General features: G+C 49.5%; 1 protein-coding gene across 1 annotated transcript in view; it reads right to left on the reverse strand.

The window, feature by feature from the left end:
• DDR1 (discoidin domain receptor tyrosine kinase 1) overlaps window positions 1–16,002 on the reverse strand; it is a 286,593-nt gene that overhangs the window by 96,978 nt on the left and 173,613 nt on the right. Inside the window, exons 5-10 of the mRNA XM_086920718.1 lie at window positions 13,857–14,004; window positions 10,919–11,021; window positions 7,170–7,356; window positions 6,419–6,665; window positions 6,046–6,300; window positions 4,975–5,138 (exon numbers count right to left, since the gene is read on the reverse strand). Coding sequence (XP_086776844.1) covers window positions 4,975–5,138; window positions 6,046–6,300; window positions 6,419–6,665; window positions 7,170–7,356; window positions 10,919–11,021; window positions 13,857–14,004 — 1,104 coding nt within the window. The remainder of the gene's footprint in view (window positions 1–4,974; window positions 5,139–6,045; window positions 6,301–6,418; window positions 6,666–7,169; window positions 7,357–10,918; window positions 11,022–13,856; window positions 14,005–16,002) is intronic.

A 16,002-nucleotide genomic window follows, 5' to 3' on the forward strand; every position in this document is an offset into this window, starting at 1 on the left:
GCACCCACTACACCATCCGATTTACTGGTCCAGATTGAACTTCTGGTAAAATCTTTAATATCCCCATTGGAAAAAAGAATTGAGGTAATAGGGGAAAAGCTCACAACCATAGAGGAAACCATTAGGGCAAACATAATTTTTACAAAAAGAATGGAAGGACATAAGCAAGTTGAGACCCTAGTTGCTACTGACATCCCCATCACCTCTGCACAAAGTAATACCGCACAAATTTATGGACCTGCCCCCAAAACATCCAAAACACCAATCATATCAAACCCCCAAATAGCCCAGAGTCCTGCCATTAGAGAAGGGCCAACTAAACCACCCACGCCGACAGAGGGGAAGTCCTACAAGTATGGCAACATGCAAAGAAAGGTTAAACATATAGATCTACCGCCGGAGGTGGCTCCTTTTGTGTGCATCCTCTCGGGCGTGCCTGAACTCACTAACAGCAAAATTGAAAGACCAGCGGATCTGGCAAATAAGGTGTCTTTCTGGCTGACCAGAAATATACCCCTACCACCCAACATAGATGGAACAATTTTAAATGTCAGAAGGGTAGGGTGGTCAGGTTCAATCCCCAAGGACATAACGGGAGACCTGGTCTTGGTCAATTTTAGGGACACCCGAGTTATCAAATATCTGCGAAGTTGGCAGCCACAAATGGGCGATGGCCCAATTGGAACTTGAGAACTGTGTGACTTTTACCCTAGAACTACATACCTGCCCCCTGTAAGATCAAATGTACAAAACAACTTCGGAATGGGTAGCAGAGGCCCTGGATCTAGTAAGCACATAATACCCACCCAGAATCGATTTGCTTTATTCTCAGGTATAGACCTGGTGCACTGACTTGTTAATTCGATTTCGGAAGGATTTTGCACTTAATTGAAATTGATAATGACTCACACTAAGCCTGGGGATGGTCTTTACCAAAGTAACCACTTATGTATTTTGCGCTTTTATACTCCCTGAAGCTCTCCTGTCTTGTCTTAAAATGTGTCACAAAAAAAAAGTCAAACAACATTATTTTTAAAGCTGCTGATTTAATTGAAATTGATGTGATCACGCCTTGTACCATAGCTGCTAGGGTTTGTTTATGATGAACTGTAAAATCGATGTTATTAGTATAACGAATTCTCTTTAACCTTGTACAAATAGTGACCACGTAATGTACATAACCTTTGTTTGCTTTTAATGTGTTTTTATCTTGTATGCTTTTATGAATTTTCTACATGAATTCGAATAAAGCTTGTTGACTGACTGACTGACCAACAGAGAGGATCAAGATCAGCCTTCTTCAACAAAGGAAGGACAAGAGCGTGTTTCCAACTCTGAGGTACGTGCCCTGTGCTTAAAAATGTGTTGAGGAGGTTGAAAATCACGGTAAGGACAGCATCGTCCAAGATTCTGAGTTCAGAAGGAGGAAGGGGATCAAGTGGGGAACCAGACTTGATGGATCCCAGTAGCGATTGCAGTGTAGCCAGGTCCATAGAGGGCCATACCCTAATTAGGAGGGGTTCCTCAGACTGGATATCTGGATGGGGGGGGGGGGGAGGAAATGCGTCAAAGTGTCTATCAGCTTGAGCTAAGTTCCCTAGGTGGGAGGCGTCCACGTCAAGTTGACGGTGGATGGACTTGACTTTATTTTGGAAAAACATCGCTATCTCTCTATACTGAAGTTGAGAAAGAGCAGGGGGTGGTAGAAAAGTGCTCGCTGCTGAGAGCTCGTTCACAACTTTAAACAAAGTTCTCTGGCAGTGTTGGGGTTAGCGATCTTCTCCGTGATGTAAGTCGCACCAGCAGATCTAGAAAGGGTATGGTATTTCTTCAATGCTGTCAGGTATTCAGACCTAGCTTCGGGCGCATAGTGCTTCCTCCATTGTCTTTCTAAGGTTTTGGAACATTTTTATCCTGTCTGAGGGAGTCCGCAAACCAGGGGCAGGAGGACGCATTCTGCGTTGCGGTTTAGATGAAAGTGGTAGGGACAAATCTGTAGCCTCCGTGAGCCATTGGTGCACGGAGATTTGGTCTGGGTCAGGTTGGGATATAAGGGTAGGGGTTTTCTTAAGAAGGAATTAATTAAGCATTGTCATGTCAAGTTTGGACCAATTTCTGTTTTTAGGAAGCAAGGCAGGCTGGGTAAGGGAAGTGGAAAGGAGCTTAACAGTAAAAGGTACTGCAAAGTAATCCAACGAGGGCTCTAATGCCAACATTTTAAGGCCCCTCCCCATTTTTACGAGATTGGGAGGGAGAGTGTGGCCAAGAAGGGGATCATTGTTCTCTGTCACACGATTGGCTTGAAGTATTTTCCTTCTGAGTACGTCAACCATTTACATAACTCAAGAACGGAGACATGAACCCTGCCTGTAAGCGAAGGAGTGCTGCTGGCATGGTGACTGCGTTTGTTCCAGGGTCTGGGGGAAGAGAACTTCTAATATATATTTCATCATCACACACCTCAAAGGCCAGAGAGCTTTGAGTACAAGCATCCGAGGTGGGGGACGCGCACCCTGACTTACCGGCCGCTGTCAGGGTCTGGGTCTGCTGGGCTCCACGAAGGAGACATCTCCATCCCACTGACCATGTCAACTCCAAGGTAACTTTATCAACTCAGAGCTCTCCCACCCCAGCAGGCTACCGCGACCCTCTGGGAGAGTTACATATTCTAAGATTAAACTTTTCAATAACTTTATTATTTTTTCCTTTTTTGCTGCTTAGTGAAATTGTTCAATGAATTTTATCTGAATTGGAGTTTTTGGGGTTTTAATTTTCAACTATTTCTCAACAGCTGTTGCGCTGATTTAATTTAGATTGCTCACATTTTTCCCCACACCTGTTTAGTTTTTACTATTTCATATAAACCTTGCCCGGGCCTTGCATACTCTGTGGGTCTGTTACAATAAAATGATGCTGCAGCATCACAAGGAAAGTGCATGGATGTGTCGTATTTACAGCAATGCCATGCAGCCCTGCCCTTTGCGTTGCCGCTGATGAGGCAGCCGTGCACCCCTGTCCTTTGCGTTGCCGCCGTTGAGGCAGCCGTGCACCCCTGTCCTTTGCGTTGCCGACGTTGAGGCAGCCATGCACCCATGTCCTTTGCGTTGCAGCCGTTAAGGCCGCCATGCACCTCTGTCCTTTGCGTTGCCGCCGTTGAGGCAGCCGTGCACCCCTGTCCTTTGCGTTGCCGCCGTTGAGGCCGCCATGCACCCCTGTCCTTTGCGTTGCCGCCGTTGAGGCAGCGGTGCACCCTGTCCTTTGCGTTGCCGCCGTTGAGGCAGCCGTGCACCCCTGTCCTTTGCATTACCGCCGTTGAGGCAGCCGTGCACCCCTGTCCTTTGCGTTGCCGCCGTTGAGGCCGCCATGCACCCCTGTCCTTTGCGTTGCCGCCGTTGAGGCCGCCATGCACCCCTGTCCTTTGCGTTGCCGCAGTTGAGGCAGCGGTGCACCCTGTCCTTTGCGTTGCCGCCGTTGAGGCAGCCGTGCACCCCTGTCCTTTGCGTTGCCGCCGTTGAGGCCGCCATGCACCCCTGTCCTTTGCGTTGCCGCCGTTGAGGCCGCCATGCACCCCTGTCCTTTGCGTTGCCGCCGTTGAGGCCGCCATGCACCCCTGTCCTTTGCTTTGCATTGCCGCCGTTGAGGCAGCCATGCACCCCTGTCCTTTGCGTTGCATTGCCGCCGTTGAGGCAGCCATGCACCCCTGTCATTTGCTTTGCGTTGCCGCCGTTGAGGCAGCCATGCACCCCTGTCCTTTGCGTTGCCGCCGTTGAGGCAGCCATGCACCCCTGTCCTTTGCGTTGCCGCCGTTGAGGCAGCCATGCACCCCTGTCCTTTGCGTTGCCGCCGTTGAGGCAGCCATGCACCTATGCAGATACCCTGGCGCCAAGGCATAAGGGGGCCTTCGTTGAAATCCATTTGTTTTTGTGCAGGATAGGGCACCTCCCTTCACAAAAACAATTCTTGCACCTGCCCTGGGGAGGCGTACGGTTGAGATCCACTCCCAGGTCTACAGATCCTTGTAAATCTGTGAATACTTCAAAACCCATGGGGGCTGCATTTGAAGCCCCACCGCAACACCCAGGGAACGCCTCCTTAACATGGAGTAAGGCAGGGCTACGCGTCTATGAGACCATGCAAAGCCATGCAGAGCCGCTTTGCGCCGCCTCATAGATATGGTTGAGAGGCCTGCGCCACCGGAGCATCAAAAAAAGTGACGCTACATGGCACAGGCCTCTTGTAAATGAGGCCCCTAATCTCCAAGGAGTTGTGCCCTGTGATTGGTGGTTTCTGCCTCCACCTGCACTCCTGGTGAGATTCTGCCTTGAGATTGGCCTCTGCACTCACAGGTAGCTCCAGGGGTTCTCTGGGGCCCTCCGGCTCCTCTGTTTGGGGATAGCTGTAGGGAGTGTGTAGTGGGGGCTCCTCCGGAGAGCAGTGCTCCCCTAGTGTTATTGCGTCTCTGCTCTACCTGTGATTTTCTAACTATATATCATTAAAGTTCGTTCTTCAAGGCTGGTCTATCTAGACTCTTACTTCTTCGACCCCATACATAATTATACGATATACATACATGTAAATATTTGGTAAAGGCAATTAAGGGCCAAAAATTGTAGCTTTTTATTCTACTTTAATACATTTCCTCAAATGTTACAAATGTATATTCATTTTAAATATATATTTGCCACTTCATCCAGGCGAGACCCTCTTTGCTCCCGTTTTATTGTTTGTTTTCAATTAATCTCACTATAACAGACTCCATGTTGGATTCTGAATGCAATTCTTTCAGGGATTGGGTGTGTAGGCTCCGCTTCTGAAAGTTCTAACTGAAAGGATTGTTTTCAGACTCCAGAGCAGAGTCTTCGACAGTGAGAGGAAGTAACTGGACACAGAGCTGCTTTGAAGCTTTCCTGGCTGGAACAGGCCCATCCCCCATCCCTCCACCACCAGAACCCAGCAGCGGAACCCTCTTCTCACCTTGCCGAGGACCTTCTTCAGGTATTGCCGCCAGACAATGAGGAAGATGACGACGAGGAGCAGGAAGATGATCACCACGAGGCATCCGATCAGGATGGAGGTGTTGCTGTTGTCATCCTTGGCGATGGGCTGGTTCGTCCGGCTGTCCCCAAGGGCATCGGGCTCTAAGGGAAGAGGAAAAGCTTGAGATGTTTTTTCAACAGACTGAGACCCAGAGACCCTTGGGTGGTGACCACTGGACGACTCTTGCAAGGTGCCCCCTGGACGACCCTCGCAAGGTGCCCCCTGGACAACCCTCGCGAGGTGCCCCCTGGACCACGCTCACGAGGTGCTCCCTGGACGACCCTCACAAAGTGCTCCCTGGACGACCCTCACAAGGTGTCCCCTGGACAACCCTCGCGAGGTGCTTCCTGGATGACCCTCGCTAGGTGCTCCCTGGATGACCCCTACTAGGTACCCCATGGATGATACTCTCAAAGTGCTCCCTGGACGACCCTCAAAAGGTGCCCCCTGGATGACCCTCGTGAGGTGCCCCCTGGACGACCCTTGTGAGGTGCCTCCTGGACGACCCACACGAGGTGCCTCCTGGATGACCCTTGTGAGGTGTCCCCTGGATGACCCTCACAAGTAGCCCCCTGGAGGACCCTCTCAAGGTGCCTTCTGGAGGAACCTTGCAAGGTGCCCCTAGACGACCCTGACGAGGTGCCCCCTGGACAACCCTCGCGAGTTGCTCCCTGGATTACCCTTTCTAGGTACCCCATGGATGATACTCTCAAGGTGCATCCAGGACGACCCTCACAAGGTGTCCCCTGGATGACCCTCATGAGATGCACGCTGGACAACACTTGCGATGTGCCCCCGGATGACCCTTGTGAGGTGCCTCCTGGATGACCCTCTCAAGGTGCCCCCTGGACGACCCTCGCAAGGTGCCCCCTGGACGACCCTCACAAGGTGTCCCCTGGAGGTCCCTCACGAGGTGTCCCCTGGATGACCCTCGCGAGGTGCCGCCTGGACGACGTTTGCAAGGTGTCCACTGGAAAACCCTCGCGAGGTGCCCCTGAACCTACTCACCGAGGGCAGTATTGTTGGAGGTGAAGGCTGGGATTGCGCGCCCCACATGAAGGGTAGCGCCAGTGTGCTCAGAGGCCATGCCTGGCGCCTCGTGTAGGGTAGCACCAGGCTGTTCAGTCACAGCAGGGATCCTGTGTTGTGGGTGTGCTGTAGAGACAGGCTCCTCCTGCAGGCGGGGAGGGGCTATGGAGGCCCGGTGGGCAGGAAGCGGGGGACGGAGGCTGGCCTCTGCAGGGTCCGAGTAATCTACAACCTCTGAAAGAGAGAAGTTTGCAGTTGGTGGGAGAAGAACCACACATGCAGGTTGACCCACTCCTGTAGCCAAGGTGTAGCCCTCCTGATCCTCACACACCGCCAGCCCGGCCCTGCTTACCGGACAGGAAGGCGATCTCGCTGAAGAGCAGCCATGAGGCGGAGAAGTGGAAGTTACAACGGACGATGCGCCCCACTCTCTCCAGCAGCGGCACCGTGATGGAGCGGGCGGTGGGGTCCGTGACCTCCAAGGCCAGGGATAGGCTGACCGGCTCCGGCTCCCAGGGCGAGTGCAGGCCCCTTCGGAAGGAGCAGTCCACCTGCCGGAAGACCTGCACGCCATGTGTGTGCATGTTGTTCACGTGTACCTGTAAAGTGAAACAGAGGATGGAGGACGGAGAGGAGCAGAAAGAAGGTCAAAGAGAGCAGCAGTAAATCAAGGGAGAGGGAGTAAGGTGTGGGGGAAGGGGGACATGAGAGATGTTAGGGAGAAATAGAGATGGGTGCAACTGGAGAAGAAGGATGCTGAGGAGAGCTCAAGGGATGCGACTCTCTCCTCAAACAAGTGAACGCGGAGCTTCAAAGATCAATGTAAGGAGCAGTGGGGTACCCCCTGATGGCCCTGTGACTTCACTCTACAGTAGGATAACCTTTCACACTGCTGATCACTGGGGTACCCCAGAACTCTCCTCCCACCCCAGCCTCTTCTACTGAACCTTGCTGGTGCCCGCTGCACCCTACAGTTACCTCCTACACCCTATGTCTTCTATACTGGACACTACTTCTGCTGCATTTACCCCAGTGCTTCTCACTCCCTCCAGAGCTCCACCCCCAGGCCAGGGCCCGCGCCGCCCTCCTCCTCACCCTCTTACCCTCATGTAGGTGAAGGCTCTTGGATAGTCAAACTCAAACTCCATCTGCAGGAAGTCCTTGTTTAAGGCTGAGCGGTTCCATCCCACATAGTCGTAGCCTGGCCAGACCCTCAGCTCCTTGATCTGGGTGAAGTCATCAGAGCCCAGAACCCCATCCGTGAGCTGCCCGAGGCCCCCGTACTGCAGGCTGTGGGGGCAAACAAGAGAGGAGGGTTATAGTGTAACAAAGGCACAGAAGGTGATCTCCTGGCCCCTGGACCACAGGCTGTGGGGACAAACAGGAGAGGGGGTGACTACTTTCAATAGGAGCAGCAGGTGCTGGGGAGAGTTCATCTGTTCCATGGGAGCCTCTTTGGGACCTGGCACCGGTGGGAGCTTGAGCTGGTCCTCTCTGTGGACAGCAGTCACTCGTGGGCGTGGATACAAGACGAAGACAGGTGGGACCGACTTAGCTGTTGACTCTGAGGGCAAGGCTCCCCAAGTCTGCGACATGTCACCCCTTCCTTAGACACTCACCTCTTACCGATGGTGCCTTGCCTCAATGGTGGACGCATGTCTTGGCCACAAGCAACTTGCCCTTCCAATCCCCCCAACCCCTCTCCGGCCCCCCATACCCCCAGCAGCTTCTTCTCAGAATCCTGAGGGGGCCTTCGGTGGTCACCGGGACCAAAGGGATCTTAGGTTCTAACAATAACATCTTGCAAAGCTCAAAGGCAGTTTTGAGGAGCATTTGTGTCTTCCAAGAAGAGAACAAGAATGGCCACGGTGAGGGTGAGACGCCCATGTGTCCCTCCACAGTAGCAGCAGGAAGGGTGAGAGGGAAGGACTCTCCCATCAATAGGAGCTGAGAAGGGAGGACAGGCCCTGATGCGTCTATAACAAGAGAGCCAGGACCCTGAGCTTCTGAAGAGCTCTCCGAGCCGCAGGTGGCGAACAACAGTCGTGAGCCCATGTAGGACCGCGGAAACATTACCAATACTGACCATAAGGCTCTCCCCCTGGGGGATGTGAGGGGGTGGAGAGTGTGGTTGTACACTGCATGGGTGGACACCTGGACTGTGAGACAAAACAAGAGGCTAGGAGCAGAGACTGTGCTGGCACCTGGGCAGACAGCTCCTCTGCTTTGAGATGACACATGTGGGGAGGGGAGAGTTTGGTGGCATCTGACTGAGAGTTCCCCAGGCTTGGAGAATACAAGCATGGCTAGGAGTGGAGAGGGTGCTGGGACCTGGACAGACAGCTCTCCTGGCTTGTAGACGGTGCAGAGCAAGAATATCAAGCAAAAAATATCGAGTTGCACCAATATCGAGTCATTAATATCGTGGGTCAGAAATATCGACAGCAAGAATATTGTGGTCAAGAATATCGACTTAGGGTAAGTAATATTGATCTAAAAAAATATCAAAGTGTTTGATATTGTTTGCAAAAATATAGTTCTTAAAAAAATCGTTTTTTAATTAATGTTATGTATTTTAGTATATATTTTATATGCATGTGATGTATTTTTTTGTATAAGAATTGTTTGTATTTTTAATATGTTACATTTTTTTTAGTTTTTAATTTAGCAGGTTGTGGGTTTATAGGGGAAGGGTGGGAAGTAATTTAATTACATTAAAAGTATTGATTATTTTTTATTTAATAATATTTGTTTGATTGAGATGTTATAGTGTTAATGTTTAAAGTTATTTATTATTAATTATTTGGTTAATTCATTTTAATTAATTAATTCGTAATTAATTATGGCAATTGTGTAATTAATGTTAGGTGTGTGGTGTGGTATGTATATAGGTGTAAAGGGTGGGAGGTAATTTATTTTTAATTTATGAATTAATTGGCTGCTAATTAATGTTAATTAATTATTAATTAATTATGGCGGTTGTGCAATTAATTTTAGGTGTGTGTTGTGGTGTTTATAGGTGTAAAGGGTCGGAAGTAATTTATTTTAATTTATAAATTAATAATTGGTCGCTAATTAATTTGAATTAATTAATTGCCAAATAGTTTTGGTAATTGTGTCATTAATTTTTGGTGTGTGTTGTGGTGTTTAAAGGTGTAAAGGGTGGGAAGTAATGTATTGTTTATTGATGAATTAATAATTGGTATTTAATTAATTTTAATTAATTAATTGGAAATTAATTATGGTAATTATGTAATTAATTTTAGGTGTGTGTTGAGGTGTTTATAGGAGTAAAGGAGGAGAAGTAATATGTGTTTAATTAATATATAGTTCTTAACCCCTTCGCTGCTGGCGTCGACCAACGGCCGTCGCACACACTAACTTCGTAGTGCTGTGTTCGTCCGTTGGCCGACGCGGCCCCACCCACTGTGCTGAACCACCGCACAACGGCGGAAATGCCGCTGCAGTTAAGCGGCGAATTAATGTTAATTATTTGATATTTATTTGGGGTAATAGTTTATTTTTGTGTGTGTTGTTTTTACTTTTAAAGGGGTAAAGGATGGGTAGTATGTACATGTTAATTATTAAATTATTAGTTGTTAATAGTAATAATTTTTAATTAAAAAATAAGTTTGAATTGTGTTTTATTATTTTATTGTTTAACCCGTTGCGTGCTGCCGACGGCTGTTGGCCGTCACGAGCACTCCCTCCCCAGTACTGCGCACGACCAACGGCCGACGCAGCCCCGCCCACCCTTCAAAACGCCCGCACTGAAGCAGAAAAACCGCTGTGGTTAAGGCGTTAATGTACGTATGTGTTGTGGATATTATAGTGTTAAAGTGTGTGTAGTCAATTAATGTTTATTAGTGTTTTGTTATTGGTGTGATGCTATAGGGTAGGAAATAAAATAAATACATTTGTTATAATAAATTGTTTTTGTTTGTAAATACTTTCTAGTTTAAAAGAATTATTTTTTTCAATGTTTTTATTATTTATTTTATATAATATTTGTAGGCTTTTAATAATATTATAATGTGTTCTTTTTATATGCTTAATATTTTTTTATTTTTTAAATATTGTTTATTTATTTTTATATAATTTTTTATTTTTTAATATATATATATTTTTAACTGTTTGATTGTGAATAGTAACTTTTGTTTCTCTGCTATCCAACACTTTCCCTACTGTTGGACTCTCTGGAGTGGGAATAGTAATTCTTACCCCTACGCTATCCAACACTTTCCCTACTGTTGCACTCTCTGGAGGTGGAATAGTAATTTTTACCCCTACGCTATCCAACACTTTCCCTACTGTTCCACTCACTGGAGTTGGAATAGTAAGGTTAATTCTTCCGCTATCCAACACTTACCCTACTTTTGCATTAATTGTATTGTGAAATGTAAGTTTAAATATTTTTCTAATAGTTTAATGTTTTAATTTATTATAGATATTTGTTTTTTTATATTTTAAATCATTAATATATATTTCTATTTTTTATATTATTGTAAACTTTTAAAATAAATTAAAAATAATAGTTTATTAATTTTTTTAACGTAAATATATTACATTTATTTTACTCTGTTAATATTATATTTAATATTTAATTTATTTAATATATATTATTTTATTTTCTCTTCATATAAAAGTCGATATTTTTGAGTAGATATTTTTGTACTTACCTGTTTAAGTATAGGAGTTGATATTTTTGTTGTCTATATTTTTTTGGTCGATAATTTTAACATCAATATTATTTACATCGATGTTGTCAGTGAACCCTTGGTGATGGCACACACGGTGGGGAGAGGAGAGGGTGCTGGGACCTGGCTTGGGAACCAAAGAGGGTAGTGAGTACCTGGATATGCTGAACCCATCGTAGGTTGAGTCGTTCAAATTGATGATGTCACTCCCAATCTTCATAACTTGGCCCATTGGAGACGTGTAGGACTGAAGACCATCTGTGGAGAGATTCAAGGAGAAAGGAGCCATCAGGACAGCGAGGAAAGAGGACAAGCGAGAAGAGAGTCAGAGGAGGACTAGCGACCCGCAGTTTCTTGAGAACCGATTAGTCCTCCGCAATAGGGTTGGACACGATTTCCCGAAATACCAGATCATAGATAAGTATATATGAGACCGGTCTTCAAAGTGCAGCTTTCTGCACTTTTTTATCAGATACGAGGTAGTACCTCATTGCAAATCAAAGGAGGGCATTCTAATTGCCCCGAAGAAAGCCTAGGTCCTTCTCTAGCCTATCTCTAAGGGCTGAAACATGTTGGCACTAAGGTCATAGGACCATTACCTCCTCATGACCCTTCTTCTTTAAATAGTTTTAATATCCCCTATAACTCAGCAAATAAAGGGATACCTGAGTTGACGGAGGATTTTTAATCTTTAAACCCCCTGACTTATTTCTCCTAACTGCTCCCTGGAAGATGGTCGATCCCACCCTGACCTTTAGGAGTCAGGGTGAACCGGATGATGAAGCATGACACTACTAGAGTGTGTGAGGGTCATATAACAAGGAATTGCTTCCTTCCCCGCATATGAGTGGATGTTGTCCCACCTCATGAGATTAGTGCCTGACGTTTTCTATCAGTTAGGTGGGATACTTATTTGTTTAGGAGGAAGGTACAGTCTCATGGCTGCATCCACAGAGGACCCTAACCGGACATCAGCTCCCAGGTGCGGGTGTCATGGCTGACACCTGTCCAAGCCCCCCACACCTCATGATTCCAAGGTGGCTCTCATGTGGCTGTGCTTGTATGACTTGGGAGCATGATCAGCTGGGTCTTTTGGCACCTTCCCTCATCAGACACAACAGCACACTTTATTCTATGGTCAGACACCAGAATATCTCTGAATTCCCTTGTCAGACACGAAAATGCCCCCTTATTTCCTTGTCAAACTCCAGAATGTCTCCTCACTCACCCGTAAGACCTCTGATTGCCCCTCTCCCATCGTTAGACACCCGATTGCTCCTCTCCCATCATCAGACCCCTGATTGCCCTCTCCCATCATCAGACACCTGATTGCTCCTCTCCCATCATCAGACACCTGATTGCTCCACTCCCATCATCAGACTCCTGATTGCCCCTCCCCCATCATCAGACCCCTGATTGCCCCTCTCCCATCATCAGACACCTGATTGCCCCTCTCCCATCATCAGACGCCTAATTGCTACCTCCCATCAACGGACGCCTGACTGCTCCTCTCCCATCATCAGACCCCTGATTGCCCCTCCCCCATCATCAGACCCCTGATTGCCCCTCTCCCATCGACAGGCACCTGATTGCCCCTCTCCCATCATCAGACACCTGATTGCCCCTCCCCCATCATCAGACCCCTGATTGACCCTCTCCCATCGACAGGCACCTGATTGCCCCTCTCCCATCATCAGACACCTGATTGCCCTCTCCCATCGACAGGCACCTGATTGCCCCTCTCCCATTGCCAGACCCCTGATTGCCCCTTTCCCATCAGCAGATGCCTTATTGCCACCTCCCATCATCAGACCCCTGATTGCCCCTCCCCCATCATCAGACCCCTGATTTCCCCTCCCCCATCATCAGACCCCTGATTGCCCCTCCCCCATCATCAGACCCCTGATTGCCCCCCCCCCCCATCATCAGACACCTGATTGCCCCTCTCCCATCGACAGGCACCTGATTGCCACGCTCCCATCGTCAGACCCCTGATTGCCCCGCTTCCATCGTCAGACCTCCGATTGCCCCGCTCCCATCGTCAGACCCCGGATTGCCCCTCTCCCATCATCAGACCCCTGATTGCCCATCTCCCAGCGTCAGACACCTGATTGGCCCTCTCCCATCGCCAGGTACCCGATTGCCCCTTTCCCATCGCCAGACACCTGATTGGCCCCTCTCCCATTGGAAGGCACCTGATTGGCCCCTCTCCCATCGGAAGTCACCTGATTGCCCCTCTCCCATTACCAGGCACCTGATTGGCCCTCTCCCATCGCCAGGTACCTGATTTCCCCTCTTCCAATGCCAGACCTGTGATTACCCCTCTCACATCATCAGACCTCTGATGTCCCCACTCCCATCGTCAGACACCTGATTGCTCCCATCCCATCGTCAGGCACCCGATTACCCCTCTCCCATCGTCAGACACCTGATTGCCCTCCTCCCATCGTCAGACACCTGAATGCCCCCTCCCATTGTCAGACCTCTGAGTGCTCCTGTCCCATCATCAGACCTCTGATTGCCCCTCTCCCATTGTCAGATCTCTGATAGCCCCCTCCCCTAGTCAGACACCTGATTACCCCTCTCCCATCGTCAGACACCTGATTGCCCTCCTCCCATCGTCAGACACCTGATTGCCCCCTCCCATTGTCAGACACCTGATTGCCCCCTTCCATTGTCAGACCTCTGATTGCTCCTGTCCCATCGTCAGACGACTGATTGCCTCTCTCCCATAGCCAGACACCTGATTGCCCCTCTCCCATTGTCAGATCTCTGATTGCCCCCCTCCCCTAGTCAGACACCTGATCGCACCTCCCGTTGTCAGACACCTGATTGCTCCTCTTCCATCACCAGACCCCTGATTGCCGCACTCCCATCGTCAGACACCTGATTGCCCCTCTCCCATCATCAGACACCTGATTGCCCCCTCCCATTGTCAGACCTCTGATTGGCCCTCTCCCATCTTCAGACACCTGATTGCTCCTCTTCCATCACCAGACCCCTGATTGCCCCACTCCCATCGTCAGACACCTGATTGCCCCTCTCCCATCATCAGACCCCTGGAGACTGCTCCAGCTCTCAGGTATCCCTCACCTCTCCAGACGCAGCCGTACAGCTCCACCCTCATGCACACGCTCATCACCCGGTCCGCCATGGGGTAGAAGCGCACGTAGCGCGCGATCACCGGGGGCCCCAGGTCTTTGAGCACGATCTCGTGAGTGTTGTCATTTCCGGCGATGACCTGGGAGAGAAGAGACAGAGTCAGGAAACCATCCTGGGTGTGAAGCTTCAGCAGGACTGGGGGCATTCCCACAAGGTCAATAGGACCAGTAGGGGCAAGCAGAGCCTGGCCGGACCTAGAGGTGAAGGAGGCCCCTGAGGGCCCAGTGCTGTGAGAGTGGACACCATGACCGCCTCATCGCAGGCCTTACAGCACTGACAGTGTCTGCCGCTCTCAAGGACGAAGCAACCCTGCATGAACAGCATTTCATCCTTCATGGCCCAGGCACTCACAGCAGGAGGTAAAACGTGGACTGTGGACTGTCTCGGTGGACGATCTGGTGCCCCTGGGGCATACTCTATGGTCAGGGTCAGGGTCTACTCTATGGTCAGGGTCAGGGTCTGCCACCTGAGCTGGGTACGGGTAATCTAAAAGAGTGGTGGACGCTCTGTGCCCCTGGGGTATACTCTATGGTCAGGGTCTGCCACTTAAGCTGGGTACGGGTAATCTAAGAGAGTGGTGGACACTCTGTGCCCCTGGGGAATACTCTATGGTCAGGGTCTCCTCCCTGAGCTGGGCTGGGTAATCAATGAGAGTGGTGGATGCTCTGTGCCCCTGGGCTATACTCTATGGTCCGGGTCTCCTACCTGAGCTGGGCTGGGGTAATCTAAGAGAGTGGTGGACGCTCTGTGCCCCTGGGGTATACTCTATGGTCAGGGTCTGCCACTTAAGCTGGGTACGGGTAATCTAAGAGAGTGGTGGACACTCTGTGCCCTTGGGCAATACTCTATGGTCAGGGTCTCCTCCCTGAGCTGGGCTGGGTAATCTATGAGAGTGGTGGCCGCTCTGTGCCCATGGGGTATACTCTATGGTCAGGGTCTCCTACCTAAGCTGGGTTGGGGTAATCTATGAGAGTGGTGGACACTCTGTGCCCCTGGAGCATAATCTATGGTCAGGGTCAGGGTCTGCTACCTGAGCTGGGTATGGGTAATCTAAGTGAGTGGTGGACAGTCTGTGCCCCTGGGGCATACTCTATGGTCAGCGTCTCCTCCCTTGGCTGGGTTGGGGTAATCTATGAGAGCGGTGGACACTCTGTGCCCCTGGGGTATACTCTATGGTCGGGGTCTCCTACCTGAGCTGGGTACGGGTAATCTAAGAGAGTGGTGGACTCTCTGTGCCCCTGGGGTATACTCTATGGTCAGGGTCTCCTGCCTAAGCTGGGTACGGGTAATCTAAAATAGTGGTGGACGCTCAGTGCCCCTGAGGTATACTCTATGGTCAGGGTCTGCCACTTAAGCTGGGTACGGGTAATCTAAGAGAGTGGTGGACACTCTGTGCCCCTGGGGCATACTCTATGGTCAGGGTCTCCTCTCTGAGCTGGGCTGGGTAATCAATGAGAGTGGTGGATGCTCTGTGCCCCTGGGGTATACTCTATGGTCAGGGTCTCCTACCTAAACTGGGTTGGGGTAATCTATGAGAGTGGTGGACACTCTGTGCCCCTGGAGCATACTCTATGGTCAGGGTCACGGTCTGCTACCTGAGCTGGGTACAGGTAATCTAAGTGAGTGGTGGACACCGGGATTCCTTCCTGAACGGTTGCTCCCTCACGCTCTCCTGCCAGATTATTTTGATTAACATCACCTGCATCGCAGCTGAAGCCCTTCGCAGCCGAGTATTCCTGACTGCGCCTGGTATCGTTATTATTGGTTAAATCATCGCGTTCTGAAGCAATTAGTCGCACTGCGCTCTCAGTACTCCATTTAGCAAAATTGAATTGTGCTTGCTGTAGTTTAATTTTCTACATCTCGCTCTGTGCCTCATTGCCTGTAAAGCTTACCGCGTTTATCTAAAAGTCAGCATTAGCGCTTCGAAGCTGATTATCGCCTGGCGCTTTAGAATCCTGGTAGTTCAATTGTGTTTGACGCTCTGTGCTCATAACGTGCACTTCTTAGCTGTGTTGTGCTCCAAGTTTGATAGTCCTAGAGTTACGCTTTAGCAGAGGTATTGTGCTGGAATTTA

The sequence above is a fragment of the Lissotriton vulgaris genome, chromosome 5 (assembly GCF_964263255.1).
Source record: "Lissotriton vulgaris chromosome 5, aLisVul1.2, whole genome shotgun sequence".
In the NCBI taxonomy this organism is placed as follows: domain Eukaryota; kingdom Metazoa; phylum Chordata; class Amphibia; order Caudata; family Salamandridae; genus Lissotriton; species Lissotriton vulgaris.